Source organism: Schistocerca piceifrons, chromosome 9 (assembly GCF_021461385.2).
Source record: "Schistocerca piceifrons isolate TAMUIC-IGC-003096 chromosome 9, iqSchPice1.1, whole genome shotgun sequence".
Classification (NCBI taxonomy): domain Eukaryota; kingdom Metazoa; phylum Arthropoda; class Insecta; order Orthoptera; family Acrididae; genus Schistocerca; species Schistocerca piceifrons.
The window spans coordinates 204080327-204104685 of record NC_060146.1 but is presented as its reverse complement, the minus strand read 5'-3'; the positions used below and the strand labels follow the sequence as shown (position 1 = coordinate 204104685).

Here is a 24359-nt window from a genome sequence, read left to right as displayed (position 1 = left end):
AGAGACTGGTTACAAGTGGAAGCTCGTGTGTTGTGTGAAATTTCTTTGACACTGGAGTCGTCTTTGACCGTAGTCAGTCGGCAGTGAACACTGGGTGTGTGACGGTGGAACAATGTACAGGTACCCGTTATAATAATTTGCAAGTGACCAGCAAAAATGAGTTATTCTACTACTTTCTTATATACACATCAAGAAGGAAGCACATTCGGAAAAATGGTATTTGAAGCACCAAAAATGAGGCAAACGCATCGAACCAGGACATTTCCGCAGCCGATGAAACAGCATCATGGAATCATACTTTCACTAGACGACTGAAACCAACACAAAAAAGGCAAATATCATCTTATAAACATCCATGGAAAAGTGAGTACTGTCACGAAATATGCTAAATTCAAGTATATAAAAATAGTGAGCATATTTCACCTATCACAGTAATACCTCTAAAGACCTTTTTCTGGGTTAACCTCTTACCTCTGCAGTTTACCCTCATCACATCCTTCCTTACTACTACTTAATTCACATGCCCTCCCTCAATACCTCCACAGGTAGGGCACGTGGATGTATTCTATCTACTCGACTAACGGCAATATTCATTACTGATACTTTTAAAGCAGTGTCTCTCTCATCCAGTCACCAACAATTATATAAAAGCTATATAAAAATTATGCAAATTTCCTTAGATAAAAGTTAAATAAATCCATAATACCTGTTGTTCTCAATTGGGGAGTTGTCTCTACACTTTGAATTTTGACATTATGTATAATTATTCAGTTATAGTTTGGTATGGAAGGTCATAAGTCTTGAGTATTATACATTCCTTTCACGTTTTTTGTAGGTGGGTCAGTTAGTAGTGCTGTTTTGAGGTATGGTATTCTTGTAATTAATGGATAAAATTACTTATCAATTTTCCACTCTGAGAACTACATTTATGGTTCTGCACTTGAACTAAAGTTCCCATCTACAATTATTCAGTTATAGTTTTGTATGCAAGGTCATAGGTCTTGAGTATTATACATTCTTTTTGCCTTTTTTGTAGGTAGGTCAGTTAGTAGTGCTGTTTTGAGGTATGGTATTCTTGTAATTAATGGATAAAATTACTTATCAATTTTCCACTCTGAGAACTACATTTACGGTTCTTCACTTAAACTAAGTTCCCTACATTATAAATTGTTGGAGTCTCAGTTTCCAGTTTTTTCTTTATTCTCCTTCTATGCTTGGTAATATATTTCAATATAAAAAGTTTCTTGTGTTGTCCATTTTCGCAGCAGTTGTTCAAAAGAAAAACCCCTTTTGTAAGCTCCACATTAAGTTCTTTTATTTATGTTGTGCACCCAGATGCGTTCCACCTTGGTTACAAGGCATCATTATTAGATGTCAGATCAGTATGTAATTCATTATTTTTAAGCCAAACAGCTTTTCCTCAGTTAAAAACTGGTTGAAAGTTTTCAGTTTTCCTTTTGATCACTATTTTCAAAATATAATTTTAACTGCCATTTTCTGTGTGTATATTATAGTATACACAATATAGTGTACCTTGAAGGTAGGTCCATTGTGCCCTCATATTTTGTTTCCGTAAAGCCTGAAAGTAAGTCTTCAGTGGTGAGAGGCCTATTCCATTCTGGTACTGTGATTTTGTTCTCTTTTTTCTGACAAATACTAATGGATTGTTGTTGTGACTTTTTGATGATTCTATTACATCTCATGAGGGTATTCTATTAACTTCTTCTTTTGCTGCACCTTTCACTGCTGTTGGTATGGAAAAGGGTTTTACAACAAAACTGTTAATGTGGCTTTACTTTGAGTATACAGTGGAAGTATTTTAATCATCCCTGGTTTTAAAGAAAAAATATCTATATATTTGATCAATAATAATATTACATCTGATATTTCTGAAGCTTTATTAACTATATTCACTATATCATGGGCCTTAACTTTCATAGTGTATCTCGTATAAAATTCTGTGTACTATTGTACATAACCATTTAAGCAGTCAGTGATATTTTATCATTACACAGAGCAATTGCATCAAAATATAATATCAGTCTTGTCTTATTTATCCATTATAAAACACTAGTAAATCCTCATTAAAATTCAATATAACCCTCCCTTTGTTCTGATAATCAATCCGTTCCTATAGTTATGGATAAATTTAACCCTGATACTAAATATTTGGGTGTGCGAAGGCATTTTCTTCCAGACTGAGTTTCACTAGTAACTTGGTATATATTTAGAATGAAATTTTCACTCTACAGCAATGTGTGCACTGATATGAAACTTCCCGGCAGATTAAAACTGTGTGCCAGGCCGAGGCTCGAACTCGGGACCCTTGCCTAGGCAAGTGTCCCGAGTTCGAGTCTCGGTCCGGCACACAGTTTTAATCTGCCGGGAAGTTTGGTATATATTTGCTTACCTACTGTTCCTGTAGTTCCTACTATTTTTACCCTGGTCACTGGTAGTCTAGGGAAAATGTATGTTTTGCTGTTTTAAGAAGTATTGAACTATAACCCTGATTTCGCTACCAGACTATAATAATGGCCATGGGGAATGGTGCATACAATTTCAACCAATTTTTGTTGTATATTCTCTTAGGACTCATTCCTTTTCTTGTAATAAATCATTTGATATACTTCTCCCCTTATCATACTTTATTAAATTAGAATGGAATAGCCACGTCTCATTTTCAAATGTTTCTGGAGACCGAGCCCATCCCCAGGAGCTCTCTCATTTTCCCTTCTTTGCTATTATTGTTTGTATTGCTGGGTGATGTAGATTGGAATCCTCTCTGATTATTGATGTTGTTATTGTTTATAGTATTGTCTATCCGGTGCTGTCTATACCATGTATTCCCCTGTTCACTATTTTCATCTCTTGGCCTTTGACTGTTGTTATTATTCCAGTCATCATTATTAGATTGGATATGTTACCATAAGAGTCCTACCACTCTGATTGAGTTTCAATAGTGGAATTGTTAAAGGTAGTATAAGAGAATATTCATCTTTCACCAATATCTACCCGAGAGTTTATCCTTTATTCACCAAGGTGGTTCTTCTTTAATTGGGTCACCTAGACACTTACTGTAGCTTTATTAAATTTATGCTCTGTGAAGTCTCGGTAGCCTTTCCACTTATTATTGTTATATGGTTGGGCCCTAATAATTAGGAACATAATGTCTTCTGAGTTCTGTCACTCCAGTACTTCGATTTAAACTTGCACTCAGAGTATTAATTCAAGCATGCCCCACGATTGTGCTGCATTTCCCATTAAATGACTGATGACAAACCATGCCTTATTATGCTCACTTCACACGTTGAGTAGCATCCCTTTGAAACCTTCCAAGAAAGTCACTGGGCGTGTATCACCAGTGAGGGCGAATATAAGGTATTTATGGCTTAATTCCCCTACTCAAAACAGCAGAAAAATCATCATCTATGTTAAACTGTGACATACCTTACATTAAGTCAGTATTGCAGTTCTTACTTTCCTCTCGATGTACATAGTCAGAATTCAGCATGCCATTACTTGTGTTATTTGTATGTACATACGTTACTGCTTGCCTCTTCTGAGTTGGTTGAGATTGTTTGAATTCCTGTCTGTAACAAATTAAAAATATGGATCTGCTGACGTTTTTATAATATTGTTAGATTGAGAATGGGTACAATTAATTGCATATTCCTAGGTTTAGCATGGTACTATTAATCCCAAGTTCCCTTTGACATTCCAGCTTCTGTACTCTGGGTTCTAAATAATTAATGATCAACATAATTTTATATACATGTGTAGTTGTTGCTTTCTGTAAACTAGTTTTAGTTTCTGAAATCTCCTCTAAAGTTCTGTCATCTTACATAAATCATTCTGTGTGGCTTTCGCTGCATGTAGGTTGTTCAATTTGCTGTCAAGTTTATCTTTTATCTCCAACCATTCATCTATATCTTCTACTTAATTGAAACCTATATCTAACCTCTGTTCTGAATGATCCATTCCCCCTTTTAACTGGGATGTAAAATTACCCCACATAAGTCCCTCCATTGTAATACTTTCCTCTGTAAACGACATGATTGGCTGACAATGTGTACTCCAAGGTTGTAATACCAACAACAAAAGGGAAAAATAGATTGCTACTCACTGTAAAGATGGCAGATTGAGTTTCAGACAGGCACAACAAAAAGACACTTACACATTAACTTTTGGCCAAAGACTTCTTCATGAAAGGAAACACTCACACACTCACACACACACACACACACACACACACACACACACACACACAAGCAATCCCATCTCAAGCACACAACTGCCATCACTGGCAGTTCAGTGTGGAAGCAGCAATCTAGAGGGGGCGGGGAAAGGCTAGTAAGATACAGGTGGGGGAGAGAAGAGTTTAGTCTGTAGGACCATGCAGGGACTAGACTGCCAACAGGCGTAACATCTAGAGGCTGTGGGGCAGGGATTGGGGAGGGGGAGGAGCAAAACATGGAGCGGAAAAGGAGAGGAAAGACAGGTGGGTGCTTTGGCAGAGTGCAGTGCACACAGAGGTGAGAGAATGAGAATAGGAAGGAGGTGATGGACAGAGATCGTAGAAACTGTCGGGCTGTCGAGCAGAGGGAGTGGGACAGTAGGTTACCGCAGGCTGAGGCCGGGATAATTTCAACAGCAGAGAATGTGTTGTAAGGATAACTCCCATCTGCGCTGATCAGAAAATCTGGTGTTGGAGAGGAGGATACAGATGACCCGGATAGTGAAACAGTTATTGAAATCAAGCACATTATGTCCAGCTAGATGTTGTGCCGCAGGGTGGCATACTTTGCTCCTGGCCACAGTGTAGTGGTGCAGTGCCAGTCTTCCTGGTGTACACGTGATTGGTAATCATACCAATATAAAAAGCTGTGCAATGGTTTTGGTCTTGTGTGTGCGGGAGGGGGGGGGGGGGGGCATGCATGAAGAAGGTTTTGATCGAAAGCTAATGTGTAACTGCATTTTTGTTATTTTTGTTGTGCCTGTCTGCATTCAATGTGTCATCTCTACTTACATTGCTGACATGTCATTTCTTAGTTCACTATCACTATGTAATTACAGTTGTTGTTGTCTTCAGTCCAGAGATTGGTTTGATGCAGCTCTCCATGCTACTCTATCCTGTGCAAGCTTCTTCATCTCCCAGTACCTACTGCAACTTACATCCTTCTGAATCTGCTTAGTGTATTCATCTCTTGATCTCCCTGTACAATTTTTACCCTCCACGCCGCCCTCCAGTACTAAATTGGTGATCCCTTGATGCCTCAGAACATGTCCTACCAAACGATCCCTTCTTCTAGTCATATTGTGCCACAAATTTCTCTTCTCTCCAATTCTATTTAGTACCACCTCATTAGTTATGTGATCTACCCATCTAATCTTCAGCATTCTTCTGTATCATCACATTTCAAAAGCTTCTGTTCTCTACTTGTCTAAACTATTTATCATCCACGTTTCACTTCCATACATGGCTACACTCCATACAAATTATAGATGTAACACAAATTATAGTATGTACTCGATGGTAAGATATACATTTTCCCTACGTTGCTCTCTCTTGTAGTTGACGTTGAATACACAGCAAATGATAGTCTAAACTACAAAAAAGTTCAAACAATATGCCAGACACACTGTTTAGTTGTTAATTACCGCTGGTGTGCCACGATCACTGCCAATTACTCTTGTTTTTGAGGTACTGATGACTCAGCAATGCCGATAGGATATAACAGTACTCACTTATCCAAATGGGACCACCCAACACCAGTTGATTAGTCACAACACATTGATGTGACAGCTTATCGAATCTTGTCGCTTTACGTACCAATCCCTTATTTACCGGCCAAATCATCCATATTTGATAAAAATAGCAACTGCATTTCACAATAACACTTTTTTAAATCTTCTTAGTTCACTTTACGTTCACCTGTCTTCATTTACTGCGACCGCCCTGAATTGTGAATGCAGCTTTGTTCCATTGTGCACACTGATGCCTGGTAGCCCAGTAGTATGAGTACACCACCCATGAAAATCCTATTGTAATCAATTTAATTTCTTTATCTTGTTTGTGTGTAGCAAATTTCGTGTATAGAAGTTGGGGTCACCACTTGCAATACTGGTGCTTCTTCCAGCTATAACATAATTTTCAAAATCAATCCCCTCACAATATTGTAATTTGACTCTTCAGTAGGATTGTATGGCTGGGTCACCAGTTGTGAAGGTCTGTGCCAACATAATGCAACTCAGTGCAGGTCAGACCACAACCCTCACAAACAGTCAAAAAATTTTCTTGAGGTGATTTCCAAGCTAGTGATGCAAAGCTTATGTAATGGATAACAGCTTGGTTTATTATCCATGCATTCTGTCTTAAAACAATGGAACTTTCCGTTAACATCTCGGATATATCCACAAGGCTGAGTCAGCTTCAAGTCTGAACTAACTTAATTGTTTTATGTTGACTCACCAATATATTTTTTAATTGTTAAGAAGTCCGTGGCAAAGTACTTTTATGGAGGGGCTCCATGACATGGCACATGGCATTGGAGACTCCAAGGAAACATTGTATTATGATGCAAGCACTTCGTACGCGGACCTCACGTCACTGTGCGATGCCCTAGGAGTACCTCAGACATAAAAATTATCACCAGGCAAAACCCGTGTACAAACACCAATTATGTTTTGGCCAAACTGAGTTCAAAAATCTGCATTTTCTCAGTCATACAGGACTGTTGAGGCTACAGATGCTATTCAAATGCTTGTCCATGTTAAAAAAGAAACCACCTGTACTTTCACACGTGAACATCTATGAAAAGCAGTTGGTGGACAGGGAAGCCACAAGTAGGTGACAGACTGTTGTAAGTTCACCACTCATCACAGAATGTGGAAGTTGGGACTTCACCACTCTGCAAAAAGCAGGATAAGTGGCGAACTATGGCAGATTTGATGACAAGAGTACAATGCTGGTTGAGACACAAGTGTTTTGGACCACTTATGGTTGAATAGGAGGCTCCATCACATCATCAGTTAGTATTGCTGTAGGCATGGGATCATAAAGAGTATATCTAGATCAGTGGAAACGTGTCCCCTGGTCCTATGAAGAACACTTTTTTCGACCGTCGTGTCTGGATGTACCGTCGTGAAGGCGAACGCCTGCTCAAAATGCCCACTTCACCCCAGGGGCAGGCTGGTGGAACATTTAATTGGGCTTCCGTGGCACTCGTGGTAATAATTGAAGACATCATGACAGGTGCAGACATTATTGGCAGACCACCTCCATTCCTTGTCTTCCTTGACGGTTATAACATCTTCCAGCAGAAAAGACGCCTGAGTCACAAGTCCATAATTGTGCTATAGTGGTCAGAGGAGCACGATAGTGAACCCGTGCTGATGTCTTGGCCACCACTTTTGTACGATTTGAAGGTGACAGAATATGTCTGGGCACTATTGGGCACCAGCTCCACTTCCACAAACCACTGGTCCATAATTATTGGGCATAGTGTGACCTGTACATGATGTATAATGTCACTTACCTCTGGAAATGTACCAAGGACTTGCACACAGAATTGCTGCTGTATTGCTTTCCAAAAGTAGACCATTACACCATTTACCTGGTTGCCGTAATGTTAACACTGCTGGTAGTACTTTATGCAACATTTTATTTTAATTGCTGTAATCCAGCAATTATTTATCAAAAACTATTTAAACTTTCATGGAGTGCTAGCAATAGAATTCTAGCCCTTTTTAAAATATATGTGACTGCATAAAATGAACTCTGTATACTGTATGCATTGCAGCACTCTTATGAACAAATTCCCACACTGCTGACTCTTCCCACGAATATCCAACAGTTATGTTACAAGACAAATCTGAAATTTGTATGTGCATCTTCTTTTTCCTTTTCGGTGGCTTGATAAACAATAAACTCATTGTATGCTGAAATATTTAGCAGCATTCTAACTATATCCGTGCAGCACTTTATATGTTCCTTCTACGGCCACAAAAACAGTTTGTACAAGGGGCCAAGAGCAAATAGTTTTCTGTTGAGGGCAACCACAGCTGAAGTAATCCATGTTTCTGAAATGAATTGCTTTCAGCTGTATGTGAACTTGTACAGAAACACAACCAGTTTTGTGATTTAAAATTGCATCTTCAGGTGCACATGCATTAATAAAACATAAGCCCTGATACAGGAAGGAGGGGGTATTCAACTTTCTCATAATAAAGTATTGTAACCCACAACAATCAGGAAATCATAGTTCAAACTGACCAGTTGAGAGACTGACATGTTAAAAGTGCGTTTACTTCACATCAGGAAGTGACGGACAGCTACCCTCCAACTGTCTCGCCGTGCAAGGCCACACTGCTAGTCAACTTTCTCATATGTGCCACAGGGGGCACTAGCACCACCATGCACATAGTGAGCAAAGTTGCAAACATTTTTGTGTGTATCCAAATATTGTGGGAACGATTGAGAATGCCATTACACAGCATATCCGTGTAAACTATAAAATTTTTCTGTATAAAAATCATTAAAACCAAATAGATCAGATGCAAGACCATATAACAAGTCCAGGATCAGTAACCGAGCAGCTGAACAACTATGACGTTATGTCCTTGAAAGGCAATCAGTATCAATATATTGTAATGCCTTAACTCCACCTGGCTGTTAAGGGAGTGTTGGGAGTATAGCATTAGACTTTGCATAATTTCAGACTCTTCCAAAATTTTTAAGCTCTAAACTCTTGCTTTTCTTTGTAGGACTTTTAAATTATTAGCTACATCTGTTATGTATTGGCCAGAATACAGCGCGAAAAAAATATTTTGCTAGGAACAGGCAGAGGTCAGGTGGTAATGAAATTACACTACGGAGGGTGGATGAAGGGTAAGACAAGTTCATTGATTACCGTAGGACACCATACGTTGCGACGATTTCACAGAAATTAGGCCAAAAGTAAAGGACAAAAAATATAAAGTCAGCATTCTTTTCCTGCAGAATCTTGGTCAAAGACTTGTAAATAGACAGAAGGTAGCATGTGAAAAATACGACACTGCTGGTGTATATTGCATCAGTTGCAACAATTGTCGTGTCAGGTATGTGGGACAGACTGGCAGGGCATTTGGTATTAGATTCGAGAACGCCAGAGTCTGAGGAATTCAAAGTCTGCTTTAAGTTGCCACTTAACATGATTCTGTTGCCACTTAACATGATTCTGGCCACTCCATAAGAGGTGTAGTAAGTTAATAATTTAAAAGTCCTACACAGAAAAGTAAAGGGTCAGGCCTTAAACATTTTGGAAGAGATTGAAATTATGCTAAGTCTAAAGTTACACTGCCACACACACTTAACAATCAGGTGGAGACATTACAATATATCATCAAACCTTGATTGCCTTTCAAGGACATAATGTTGTAGTTGTTTGACTACTTGGTTATTGATTCTGGACTTGTTGTTGTATGCTCGTGTGTCTGGTCTGTTTGGTTTTAATGATATTTATGCAGATATATTCTTTAGTTTATGTAGTTATGCTGTCTAACAGGGGCCTCAATCATTCCCACGATATCTGGCTATGCACAAAAGTGTTTGCAGTTATCCTTGCTATGTGCATGGTGGCACTAGTGCCCTCTGAGACACACATGAGCACATTGATTATCAGTGTGACCCTGCATGATGATGTGGTTGGAGGGTTGCTGTCCGCCGCTTCCTGGTGTGAAGTAAACGCTCTTGTAACATGCTAGTTTCTCAGCTGGTCAATTTGATCTATGACGCCCTGCTTATTGCGGGTAACGGTATTTTATTTTGAGAAGGTTGATCCCCCTGCTTCCCGTATCATGGCTTACATGTCTTATTGACTTATGTACACTAGAAGATGTGATTTGAAACCACAAAGCTGGTTATGTTCCTGTAAAAGTTAACACTAGAAGTACCGTACTTCGCCATACCCCTGGTAGTACCGTGTGGGTCATTTTTTACCCTCAGTGGAAAAAGGTGTTTTTATTCGTATTTGGGTGGTGTTTCGAGTGTCTTCATGTTGATAGTATGTCTCTAAACTAAATAGTACACTGTCAAACATAAATTTTCAGAAGTAAACATTTTTTTTATTTTGAATTTTACAGAAGATATTCCACAATCTTTTGTCAATCGTCATTAAAACAAGTAAGTAAAACAATGTTATAATGTTTCTTTTTATAAAAAGATTGAAACAGAATCAAAACATATTGTTTATGTGAGTATTAATAATATTTTTACTTTTATATAAAAATAAAGTAAGTACCAAATATTTGTGAAAGATTCTAAAATGCAGCAGGTGACTAAAATGCTCTGCGTGTTTTCTTGCTAATTGCAATATAGGAACTAAAATATAAGAAAAATAACTTCAGCCTATAATAATAAATATTTGGAAATGTCTAAGAACAAGAACTTGACAGACTTGCCTAAGCCAGGATTCAGACAGTCAACAAGAGTTTTTGCTCAGCAGCTTTTGCACACACTCTTGTTGTCCTTGAAGCATACTCTTGATGTTTTATTTCCCTTTGTTGTTTTGTTGCTTGCAGGAAACTTGAACTTGACGATACCCTCTACTTCCATATTGGCTAGCGCCAGTATCGATTTCCTGAAAGGGGAGATTGAGTTCTCTGTGCAGTTTGTAAGAGGCAGCAAGCTCATCTGCAACTCTGAGGATAAAGTCCTGAACTTGACAATGCCTTTTCCATATTGGCCAGTGCCGGTATCAAGTACCTGCAAGGGGAGATAGGCTCCAGCCTGTAGTTTGTAGAGGGCAGCAATCTCATCTTCTACTCTGAGGATAAAGACTCGGTGTGAGCGTTGAATATGACAAGGCCAAGAATATTGTAAAAGACATGCACAAGCTATTGGTGGGTGCCAGCTCGGACACTGTTGTGTCTAGCCATTTGGTCAACTATTTCGACTCCATCTTTAGTCCCATTGTAAAACTTCAAAGTTTCTTCTCAGTTTTCTCATTTATCTGACCAGCATGCAAGCTACTCAGGATATGGATATGTTTTTTCTTTTTCCCTTGGTATGCTGTGAGAGGATTGTTGCCTGACTTGTAAGTGTGTTGCATACAATGTGTCGTCTCCACTTCATGCTGCAGGAAGGACCTCCTTGAGTGATCTCCGAAGAACGCCAACTAAACTTGTTCCCTTTTGTTTCAGCTCATCCGCCAGTTTCAGGAGGTGTAGAAGTTGTCAGTTGTGACGTCCTGTAAGGGCAACGCGCCTGACATCTGCTGCTGTGTAAGAGAACTGTTAGAAGTGCCCCAGACAACATTGTGGAAGGGGCTGGTGGGGGGGGGGGGGGGGGGGGGAGTGCTTCCCCACTGTATAATTTGTTGTTCTGTAGGTTCTCAGTATCACTCTGTAGGTCTGCTTGTCACCAGTCCATAGAAAACGGAAAGTCGCACTCATATGAAGTATCGTCTGACCACCGAATACTTTGTATTTGACGTTCTTTTTATCCCAAAGTATCATAATATACTCTAATATCTCATGAGTAACTTCGAGGAATGGCCAGAAACTATTTAGTGTCTGAAAATCGGTGTTACTGATATCAAATTGTGTTAAAATTGTATGGGTCAAAAATGACCCACATGGCACTACTGGTATAACAGGTAAATTTTTCATACTTATAGGTGAGCTAGGGGGACAAAATTTTGGTGAGCTTTACAGCCCCATAAATGATGAAAAGTCATGGTAGCGTTTTGTCCTGCGATGATTGTAGAGGGGGCTACGGCCCTCGAAAAACCATCATGGGTCAAAAATGACCCACATGGTATTTCTAGTGTTAATATACAACTGAAAGCAGTTTATTTCAGAAAGCGAGCCAAGTAACTTTCATGAAGTTTGTACCCAGCAAAACAATGTGGTTGAGATCAGCAAATTGAAAAACTCACTCATGGCACTATAGACCAACAGTAACTTTTCTTCTGTGGAGATAGCTGGAATGACAAGTGTGTTGTAGGTGTAGCCTAATGATGGATGTAGTATTATGTTTGTTGAGATTCAACTCTTAAAACCATTAATTTCATGGGGTCACATGTTGAACTCAGGTATTAAATCTTGCCCTAAGTGTGTCCCTTACTACAGTGATTTGTCTTAATAAGAAGAGGGGTATGTGAAATCTGTCATCGACGCAGATAAATGAGCAGCTTTTTGTTTATTTTCACTCTGCTTCCCCTTGTTCCTATGGCCTTTCCCAGACGTACCTTTCTCTTCTCACCCTGTTGCACTCCTTTTCTACCTCACCCCATGTTTTTCTCTCTGTCTCCTTATTCATACCTTTTATCTTCCCTCCCTTCTCCGCCCCCCCCCCCCCCCCCCCCAACAACTTATCCACCCTCGCCCACACTTATCCACAACCCCTTTGATTAACTGTCATCCCAACACACTAAATTTTTGCCCTTCCTCTTCCTGCCCCCCTCGATAACTGGCTCCTCCTCAGCCCCTTGTTTTCTGTCTCCCTTTTCCCATTGTCAAAAAGTGAGGTGCAACTATGGTTAAGGCACAGGATTCACTTTCAGGAGGAGCTGGTTACACATCCCCCATCAGACACCCATATAAAGTTTTCTTTAATTTCCCTAAATCACCTAAGGCTATTGCTGTATCTCACTGTGGACAAAATACAACACAGAGGAATTTTGGGATATGGTGATACACATGTTGCCCCTGAAAGCATGTGGCTGGTGACAGAGTTCACTTTCTAACTGATCGCACCATTACAATTACATGTGGTAAGATAACACATCGACGCAGCATTGTGGCAGTTGATGGTGCCAGCCATAACTGCCACACAGCAGAACAACTCAGCTCAGGGATGCTGCACACAGGTAGGCTCGATTTCTTTCTGGCAGCAAAGAATTGGGCGACAAAGCATAGCAGACCTGTATGTCAGATCAGATATCCTCTGCTACAGGTCCTCAAGAACACTGTACTCCACCACAGAACTCCACTGGTATGATGCCTCAGCAGTATGTGACCTTCAGCAATAATTTGAGGTGACCTTCAGCAATAATGGGCTCCGCTGCACTGGATACTTTTCCAGTTAAATATTTCTTGAACAGTGTCTGTCTTGCTGTTGCCACCCTCACGTTTGACAGGCTCCTGTCTCCTTGCCTGGCAGTGGAAGAGTGGCTAAGCCATCCTCACCCACTGATGCAATGATTCATACTCTTCAGAAGAGTGGACCCTGGAATTTCTTTTAAAAGGGCAAAGCCAAATTCCTTCCACTCCTTGTCCAATCCAATCTTGTGTGTCATCTCGAATGATCTCATCATTGAGGACTTTTGAAACCCTAGTTATTTTTCTTGCTTGCATTTGTTCCTTCCTTCTTTCCATCCTTCGTTCCTCCCTCTTGACTTCTATTTTCTTTCTTGCTCGAACACAATCGTATCTTGAAACTCTCATCAGTAAAGATCCATGTTAGAGGCCATGGTTGATACACAGTCTGTTATAATGAAGTTTAAAAATAAAGCAACAAGTAATTGGGAAAAGGAGAGAGAGAGAGATTTTGTCGATGGAAAGTCTCATACTGAAATTGAATCGTTTTATATTCTCACCTCCCTCTTCATTTTTCATAAGTCTACCCAAACCAATTACAATAATTTATCATGTGATAGAGTATTAGTAGTCAATTTTATTGTTATGCCAATGATATTTTAAAAATCCTGAATAAAAATGTGGGCAGTCATTATCATTTTCCAACTCCAGTTTCCCGGATGTGGTAGTACAAGCACTCACCATCTTGTTTTGTCTTCATAGATCTTCTGTTACAGGACAGCTTCCCATTTGTGTCCTTTCTTATCCACATCTGATCTTGCAGTCTCTATCCAGCATTTTCTTGGGCATCCTCGTGGTCTTCTCCCTACAAGGCTCAGGTTGACATACCTTTTGGCAGGTCTCTGGCTGTTCATTCTCATTATGTACCCATACCGCTGAAGCCTGTGTTTCTTTATGGCACTGGTAACAAGAATCGCAATACCAGCTACTTTTCTATTCACCTCATTCCTGATTTTGTCCTTTCTAGTTGTTTAGTTCATAGTTCTAATGAATCTCATTTCTGTTTCCTGAATTGTGCTGAGGTCTTTGTTTAGTATGGTACATGTTTCTAAACCATATGTTAGGACTGGTACAAAATAGGTGTGGTAAATGGTTGCTTTTGCTTTTCATGGCATTTTATCATCTCAGAGAAGATTTATGGTTAGACTACAAAAATTTGATGCTTTCTGTGTCCTGCTGAGTATCTCCTGCTTAAGTGTGTCGTCTTTCGAGATTGTGCTTCCTAGGTACTTGAAATGTGAAACAGTTTCTCCTTTGACTCCTTCTGGAAATTTATTTGAGGTTGTTCCTTGCCTGTTGATGGTTATTTCTACTGTCTTTGTTTTACTTATTTTTACTCCAAAATTTTTGAATGTGTTGTTCCAATCATTAAGGTCAGTGCTTTCTGAATTTCAGTATATACTATGAAGCTGTATGGATTTTAGTTGTTTTGACTTGTTTTTAAAACTTAGGCACATCTTAGTTTAAAATTATTGTGTGGTAATCTGCTGTAAATCTTGTTGTTTTGTCACAGGCTAGTTGTCACAATGAATGCTCAAAACGTAGTCTTCCCTCCATCTTTTTTTCATATAGCATTTTTCTCCCTTGTGGTGGGCTCTGCCATTCCATGATTTGCCATTTACATACAATCTGTCTCTGAAAATATGATCCACTAATAAACTCTTTGACCACACCAACTTTTGTAATGACATCACATGTAGTGAAACTCTTGTACCTTTATGACTGATGTTACTATAAACAATATATGCTGTCAAGTATATTAGTACTGCAACAGTGTGCAGAAATACATTAAATCTCACATCACCTTAACCCAGAAATCTGATGCAATTATTGATCTCAGAATGAGGGAATAAAATCGTTAGAATTAGTTATGGAATAATAAAAATATATCAATGACGTGGGCACATGCGTTAGCAAGAAATGGAGTGATCTGTTTGTAATCTACATTCCATATACTGTAATAGTTATTTGTCCAATAATTACTCTTGATAATTACAAGTTAACTATCAGAATTTTTGAGTCTCGTGTACTGACATGGCATGCATTCGGGTGCTGTTATGCTTTTCTGCACTTTTTCTTTACCCTCACTTCTCTTCCCTCCCTCCTTCCCTCCCTGCCTCCCTCCCGGTTGTAGCCTATCCCCGATATTATTCAATCTGTACATTGAGCAAGTTGTAGTGTTCATTGTGGATAGTGTGAAGTAAACATGACAAGTATTACTTTGGCAAGTGATAATGATAGTTTACTGAGCATATAATATTTTTTTTACGCAGAGTCAGAAGTATCAGCAGTGGCTTAATGCGGCACTTGCCTCAGAATTGCCAGTTATCAGGGCCAGCAACGGCTGGAGCATGTGGTGAGGGGCAGAGAGAGCACAGTAGTGACACCGTAAAGTATGCTCCATCCTTCTGCGCATAGAATGCATCACACATCCCCCTTTTTACTTGTACACCACTGCAGTAATCATAAATTCTCAGAACAAGTAAACGACCAGTAACCAACGTAGAAGCCCAGAACGATGCATCTGGAATTGATCACAACAATTATGCATTTTGTAATCTGTTGCAGTATTTTTGTCTCGGCCCAATATTTTTTTGACACTGATTAATCGGAACCCGAATGCGCAGGGCGTGGTGTCGGTGGCGGTGTATGCTGAGTACCGGGACCTGTCGGCGGCACTGTGGGCCATCGCTAGCCTGCGCTCGTGCTACTCTGGCATCCGGCAGAATGTGTCGTTCCACCTCGTCTCGCCGATGTCCTCTGCGGGAGGGAGGGGCAGGGAGGTGGCGCCGCAGCCGCCACTCGTCCCACCCCCACCGAGTGGTGCCGACCCGTGCAGCACGGCCGGCATGCAGGTAGGCTGCTGTATTCACAAATGAGACCAGAAATTTGTCCGGCTAGTTGCCTACAATTTTTGAGTGTCTCCCTTCCCCCCCCCCTCCCCCCCCCATTAGTTCAGGTAAACAGCTAATCAATTATGTAATTCATCAGGTTCAAAAGTAGGTCTCAGAGTCAATAGATGAATTGCGCTGAGGGGTCAAAAGCAATAATAAGGCACAGGATGTGAAAGCAGTCATTGGCGGCTGCTGCAGCTTTTATTTTCTCTGTCCATTGGTAGTTTGACTGTTTTGATGTGGTCTGCTGTGACCTTTTCTCCATCCAAAATCGTCATTTATTTCTTAGATATTCTCCAGTGTCTGTATTCCCATTCCTTTTTTTGAGAGATGTGAATTATGCGAGATACATGCATTTGAATTGCAAATACAAAATGAAAAATACTTATTTTTGTTTTGCATTTAAAGTACCTTTTTTTCTTTTTTCAAAATGATTTTTTCCATTTTATTTGAGATACTTAAAATAGAAATATTGTGTACCTGTAAATTTCAAAATGCTTCTCATCAATATTTTATTTCATGCTTTGTAGTTGTCATTTATTTGATGAGCGATTTGTTCAAACAAAAATAGTTCCATGACAGATATTGATGGTGCAACAAGCGCTAGATAAAGTGAATATAACCGTGATCCTAATTATTAGAAAACATTGGAGGGCTTAATTACACATTATATCTTGACTTATTGTTTGCTTAATGTAAAATGTACCAAAATCATCTGATAATACCTAGTGGTCACAAAAGGAAGTGAAGGAAGGAAAGAAGGAGTGAACGAGATCGGTATTGCAGTTTTGTGCAATCACGGAATTACTTGCAGGCAACACTAAGAGAGTTCATTCAGTGAACTGGTAACAGCTATACCTGTGTAAATAGTGTCTGCATCCAAGACAGTAATGAGACATATCCATCCCCCTGCATAAATTATATTCTCTCAGGCTTGTAAAAACTGTGGCAATCTATAACATAATTACATAGAAACTACTTCACTTTATTAGTCGTGTAACAACTCTGACATGCTGTAACTCATTCATTGTTAACTCATTCACTGTTAAATTGCATCGTTTATAGTTCACTCTATTTGTTTATGTTTTGTGCACCTTTTTAATCTGTATTACTTGTATATTGTCAATATAAGAACACAGTCGCAGCTATCAAGATTCACTTAAATATTATCTGTACCTATAAATATTTATTTTGTAATACAATACATTGTTGGCCAAAGATCATTATGTAGCAAAGTGTTATATCTGTTGTATATATACTCTTTGTACAGGGGCTGGCAATAAAACCTCCCATATTTGACGTAGCCGGCGTGCCAATCGTAGTGAGGATACTGGTGTGGAGTGTGTTTTGTTTGAAAGTGGTGTATGTGCCATTTTCAGTGTGTGCCATGGCGGGGCTTGTTGAGCATCTTGTGTTTGTTGTGGATGAATGTATTCGTAATGATGGTGGTTCTGTGATTAGTACTCTGTGAGAGTTTCAGAGACTATTAAAAACTATTCAACTGTGGGTGTCAAGCTTTAGAAAGACAGGCTCAGCACTGAAAAGAAAACCTACTGACCGTCCTCGGACTGCGACAGTGCCGGAAAATGTGGTGCGTGTGAGTGTCTGTGCAACAGTTAGCAATGCGTTCAGCACTTAAACGTGCAGCTGCCCTGGGTTTCTCTGATAGGAGTGTAAGAATTCTTCATAGAGAACTTCATATGCACCCCTTCAAAATGATGGTTACCCAGGAATTAAGTGAAAGAGATTTTGAAAGTTGCAGAGCTACGTGTGAGTAAATTCCATAAAACGCCTGGCACTTTGTTTATTTCTTCGGATGAGGCCCATTTCCACCCATCAGGAACTGTAAACAAACAAAATTTCCACTACTGGGCTGCAGAAAACCCTCATGAAATTCATCGGCGACCACTACACGTCCCTTATGTGACAGTTTGGTGCACCGTTGCCGAATGTTTTGTGTGGGGACCGTATTTTTTCGAAGAAGGTGGCCACTTGGTAATGGTTAATTCAGACTGTTATTGTCACATGCTAGAGACCTTCCTCCAACCTAGGCTAAACCAATTTATTGCAGATCATGAAGATCAAGAAGTGTGGTCCCAGCAAGGTGGAGCAACATCCCACACCTCACAGTGTTCTATGGAAATGCTGCACGAGTTGGTTCATGGTCATCTTGTCTCGTACGCAAGGAGACATCGTGTGGCCCTCAAGGTCACCTGATTTATCACCTTGCAATTTTTTTTCTTTGGCACATTTAAAGGCTCTAGTGTACAAATATTGTCCCACAACACCGCAAGCACTTAAAGACGTCAGTACCCAAGAAGCAGCAGCCATTCCAAGAGAAAAGGCACTTACATGTATGGAGAACTTTCGGGATAGACTTCGTCAATGTATCAACAATGGAGGACGTCATTTAGCACATATAATTTTTAAAACCAAATAATCCAAAATGGCAAAGTATTTATTTTTCATAAATAAAAGTAATTTTTCTCTATCATATTTAGTTTTTCTGTGACAACCAGTTAAAATTAGGGAGGCTTTATTGCCGGACCCTGTATTTACTCTCAGTGTTTTACATTCTATCAATAAGTGTGAAACCAAGTGCAGCCAAATACTGCGTATATTAGTGTGTGCTCCTGATAATGTATATTATGGGAATGGGTACCGGGTACCACAATGCAGTGCACTGTAAGTACTCAAAATGTAACATCATTCGCGTTTCTGATTACTAGGTTTATGTCATTTTTTCCAGCTCCATCATCAGAGCATCTTGCTATACTTGTCCCATGATACAATATTTCCTGTAACACCTTCATCTCATAATGAGTGAGCAATGACTTGAAAACTAGTTAATGGTACAATATGCCATATCTAAAATACAAAAAAGTGACTGGTTGCATTTTCATACCCAGATAAACTGGCAGTCAAAAATTGCAGAACAATACACAGAATATGAAGAGAAGACAAAAGGAGCTTTGAAAAAGGTTGATTGTGTATACACCTCTGCTGGTACTCGGTCATCGTCCAAGAGAAGCTATCTGATGTAACGGCTCAGTGGATTGATTGTGAAACATTTGAATGAAAAGGGTTAGCTCTGGCTGGCAGGAGGTTTAAGCTATGATAAAGTAGCTGAGCAGATTGTGAACATTCATTCTGAATTTGGTTTGAAGCTGACAAAAATCATGAAAACTATTACCAACAATGCATCAAATATGGTCAGAGCTTTGAAAATACCACTGAGTAGGGGAAAGAGAAAAGATTGCTTGTAACTTGTAACTCAGAATTACTTATAAGGCAAATATAGATACAGTAATAAACATTCTTTTTTGGGGGAGAGGGGGGGGGGGACACAATGGACCTTCATGTTAAAACTTTACAAATGACAGAGTACAGTATTAAAAGAAAACATATTATTCGGTCCTGCTGCTTTAGAGGCATTAGATACTGTATTTTAATTTAACACTTTGCAGTGTACAAACAACAAAGCTACAGTATTAAAGAGAAAGTACATTAGTTTAAACTTGATCCTGTTTTGAAGAAATCAGATGATTTGGCTTGTTTCACTTTTCATGCATTAAGTTTATCTCATTTTGCAAACTTATTAATTCAATTTATTTCACCAAATTTTGTTACATATAACAACAGATTACATAAAAATTCATTATATGTATATAAGATTTAATAAAATCAACATAATATAGGGAAACATTCCACGTGGGAAAAATATATCTAAAAACAAAGATGATGTGACTTACCATACGAAAGCGCTGGCAGGTCGATAGACACACAAACATACACACAAAATTCTAACTTTCGCTACAAATGGTTGCTTCATCAGGAAAGAGGAAAGGAGAGGGAAAGACGAAAGGAAGTGGGTTTTAAGGGAGAGGGTAAGGAGTCATTCCAGTCCCGGGAGCGGAAAGACTTACCTTAGGGGGAAAAAAGGACGGGTATACACTCGCGCACACACACACATATCCATCCACACATATACAGACACAAGCAGACATATTGGTCTTCAAATATGTCTGCTTGTGTCTGTATATGTGTGGATGGATATGTGTGTGTGTGCGCGAGTGTATACCCGTCCTTTTTTCCCCCTAAGGTAAGTCTTTCCGCTCCCGGGACTGGAATGACTCCTTACCCTCTCCCTTAAAACCCACTTCCTTTCGTCTTTCCCTCTCCTTCCCTCTTTCCTGACGAAGCAACCGTTTGTAGCGAAAGCTAGAATTTTGTGTGTATGTTTGTGTTTGTTTGTGTGTCTATCGACCTGCCAGCACTTTCGTTCGGTAAGTCACATTATCTTTGTTTTTAGATATATAAGATTTAATAAATGTGTTTTTAAATTATATTTTGCCAGAACCTACAAAACTTTACATATAATAAAAATTATGCACAACAGAGTTACATATGAATCAGTTTCAACTGCGCAAGGAAAATGTTTGGATACAGGGTTATTATTATTATTATTATTATTATTATTATTATTATTATTATTATTATATGTCAAGTCTATGAGAATTTCTGGAGACATCTGCAGATTCTGACGAGTTTCTGCTGCCTAATCATGAGAGGTGCACCATATACACATTATAGCATAAAGAGACATGGATAAGCCACATCTCAAAGTAATTCACACCAAAAACTTTATGATGCAGCCATGACAAAATATTCAGCATTTTGGAATTCTGTTCATGGTCAATTGAAGCTTGTGAAACCTATTTAGAATCGACTGGGAAATCCTTTACATATTGATGTCCAACACAATGGGATTCATACAGTAAGTCTGTTCAAGATGTACTCACAGTCAAAGGTACTCTGAATAAAACTTTAAGGGAACTCAGATTAGCAGCTTTTAAAGAAATTAAAATACAGTTTCTTAATGACCAAAAAGCAAAGAAAGGCATATTAGCATCCATATCTTATCTTATCTTTTTTCCCAAAATGAAATGGATGCCAAATACTAGCAGAGAGTACATTAAAGAACTGTTTATTTCAGAAGATGGAAAAAACTTGCAACATTTTAATAAATCAAAAAGTTACTCTTATCGTACATTTGTCGAATATTGTGATTCTCCTCCAGCCAGTGATAGTGTCCACATTATAATATAAGGTCTACAACTTTGCTTCCGCCGTTTGCCTTTAGATGGCGACAACGGTAAGTAGCAGTTGAAAGAAACAGATCACAGATGTCAGGCAGTTAGTTTCAACATTGGTCAACATAACATCATTCAAACATTAGTCGATTTGTGTCTGAATCATAAAGTTGTTCTTGATTGAAAATGTCAGTTTATGGGCCTAATTCTCGTCAATTGCAGGAGGTGTTACTGTTTTGTTTCAAAATGAAGAAAACAGCGGCTGAGACTCATCGAATGCTCTCAAGTACGCATGGTAAGGACGCTATTAGTGAAAGAACATGTCGTGAGTGGTTTCAATGCTTCAGCAATGGTGATTTTAATGTCGTAGACTGGCATAGTGGTGGAAGAGAGAATGTTTTTGAAGATGCAGAATTGGAGACATTGCTGAGTGTAGACTCACATCAAACTCAAGAAGAATTGGCATGATTAGTGGGAGTGATACAGCAAGCCATTTCAAAATGTTTCAAGGCTATGGGCATGTTTCAGAAAGAAGAAACTTGGATCCTGTGTGAGCTGAAACCAAGAGACGTTGAACGGCGTTTGTGTGTTTGTGAACAGTTGCTTCAGAGGCATAAACAGAAGGTATTTGTGCATCGCATTGTGACGGGACAAAAAATGGGTTCATTACGATAATCCTAAACACAAAAAATCATGGGGATATCCCAGTCATGCTTCCACGTCGATGGCAAAACAGAATATTCATGGCTCCAAGATCATGCTCTGCATTTGGTGGGACCAGCTTGGCGTCGTGTACTATGAGGTGTTAAAACAAAGTAAAACAATCACAGGTGCTTGTTATATAACACAATTACTGCATTTGAGCAAAGATTTAAAAGACAAACAGCTGCAATGCAGCAAGAGGCACAATAAGTGATTTTGCAGCATGACAACGCTCGACCCCATGTTGCAAAAGAGGTCAAAATGTACTTGGAAATGTTAAAATGGGAAGTCCTACTCCACCCACCGTATTCTCCAGACTTTGCTCCCTCTGACTATCACCTGTTTAGATCAGTGGCGCATAGCCTGGCTGACCAACACTTCCATTCTCATGAAGAAGTCACAGATTGGATCGATTCATGGATCGCTTCAAAAGATGAACAATTTTTTTCGATGCAGGATTCGTACACTGTCCAAAAGATGGAAAATACTTTGAATGATATGGTTATAATAGAGGGAAACATTCCACGTAGGAAATATATATCTAAAAACAAAGATGATGTGACTTACCAAATGAAAGTGCTGGCAGGTCGACAGACACACAAACAAGCACAAACATACACACAAAATTCAAGCTTTCGCAACAAACTGTTGCCTCATCAGGAAAGAGGGAAGGAGAGGGAAAGACGAAAGGATGTGGGTTTTAAGGGAGAGGGTAAGGAGTCATTCCAATCCCGGGAGCGGAAAGACTTACCTTAGGGGGAAAAAAGGACGGGTATACACTCGCACACACACACATATCCATCCACACATATACAGACACAAGCAGACATATTTAAAGACAAATATGTCTGCTTGTGTCTGTATATGTGTGGATGGATATGTGTGTGTGTGCGAGTGTATACCCGTCCTTTTTTCCCCCTAAGGTAAGTCTTTCCGCTCCCGGGATTGGAATGACTCCTTACCCTCTCCCTTAAAACCCACATCCTTTCGTCTTTCCCTCTCCTTCCCTCTTTCCTGATGAGGCAACAGTTTGTTGCGAAAGCTTGAATTTTGTGTGTATGTTTGTGTTTGTTTGTGTGTCTGTCGACCTGCCAGCACTTTCATTTGGTAAGTCACATCATCTTTGTTTTTAGATATATAAAATACTTTGAATGATATATGTGTAATCAATTTGTTTCATTAGGCCTCAAATGTTGGTGAAAAAATGGTGGAAGCAAAATTGTACATCTTGTAGATCCGGAAACACTACAGTATTTAAAAGATAATGACAGTACTTTAGATTCCTTGACTAGACAACCAAATGTAAAAGAAAAAAATCTTTTCCTGAAACATAATACTTGTCTACCACATTCTGCTCCTGTTGAACAACTGTTTTCCTTTGGTGAAATGACACACAGCGTTAAAATCAATAAAATAAATGGCATGTAATATTTTGACTAATTGGAGGTATTTTATTTGAATAAAGGTATTTTGTATTTAAATACTTTTATTTAAAACCATTTTGTATTTAAATTTGAAATAAGAAAGTCTTGCATTTTGATTTTAAATAAATACTTTTAATAAACTATTTTGCACATCTCTGGTATTTGTCCTCTACAGCTCGTAGTACTGATGTCTTAATGTATGTCCTGTCATCCTGGCCCTTGTTATTGTCAGTGTTTTCCATATGTTTAATTTACATTTTACCTTTCATTTGTGATGGGCTTAAACAACATACAGCCTTTATATGCTTTTTAGGATCTATATGGGAAACTGTACTTAAGTGTCTCATGTCATATTGTATTATTTAACAATACTGGCAGGACAGAAAAACCATATAACCTAGGTGCTGTGTGCACTAAACACAAATCCGTCTACCATCTCACAGGTCTGAGATGTTCTGCCACCCAAAATTGCTCTCTCTCTCTCTCTCTCTCTCTCTCTCTCTCTCTCTCTCTTTTACTCACTAAATACATTTACAATGATTATAAGTTTAGTTTACAAACAGTTAAACTTTCACTTCTCATAACCTCTGTGTTTGCCAGACAAACAGATCTTACGCTAAGTGCAAGTGCATCACTTAGTGATGATGAATATAACTGAACACTCAATGAATCATCACATAACTTTCCTCACTTGCACCCAAATAAGGGCATATGTTTTATTTTCACACTGACAAACATTTAAGGCCATCAGGCGTGCATTGACAATGGCCCATCCTGCTTAGTTTCAATGCTGTTTTCTGAGATAAATAATCTGTCCAAAAAGGTTTACCCAAAAAACCGTTCAGTCAGATTTCTTAAATGAAATGCTCTTGATTAACCTACAAATCTAAAATATAAATGTTAATTTTGTATATTGGCAATCATGGAAACAATTTACATGATCACAAAAAACATAAATTTCAAGCTTTCAGGCTCTTTAAAACGATTACTTTATCCATTGTAAAGGAAACAATTAATAACTAAAAGTATTGGCAAGATTTTCAGGTAACAGAAGAAAGGAAATATACATTTACATATATGCAACACAAACCACCATACAGCATGTGGTGAAGAGATCTTAGGGTGCCACTATCATTTCTTATACCCTCGTGTTCCATTCACAAATGCTA

At 38.9% G+C, this 24359-nt stretch overlaps 1 protein-coding gene across 1 annotated transcript in view; it reads left to right on the top strand.

Annotated features, from left to right (window-relative positions):
* Nucleotides 1-24359, top strand: part of LOC124717343 (beta-1,4-glucuronyltransferase 1-like) — an 88283-nt gene that overhangs the window by 19358 nt on the left and 44566 nt on the right. The window contains exon 5 of the mRNA XM_047244173.1: nt 15705-15932. Within this exon, the coding sequence (XP_047100129.1) occupies nt 15705-15932 (228 nt within the window). The remainder of the gene's footprint in view (nt 1-15704; nt 15933-24359) is intronic.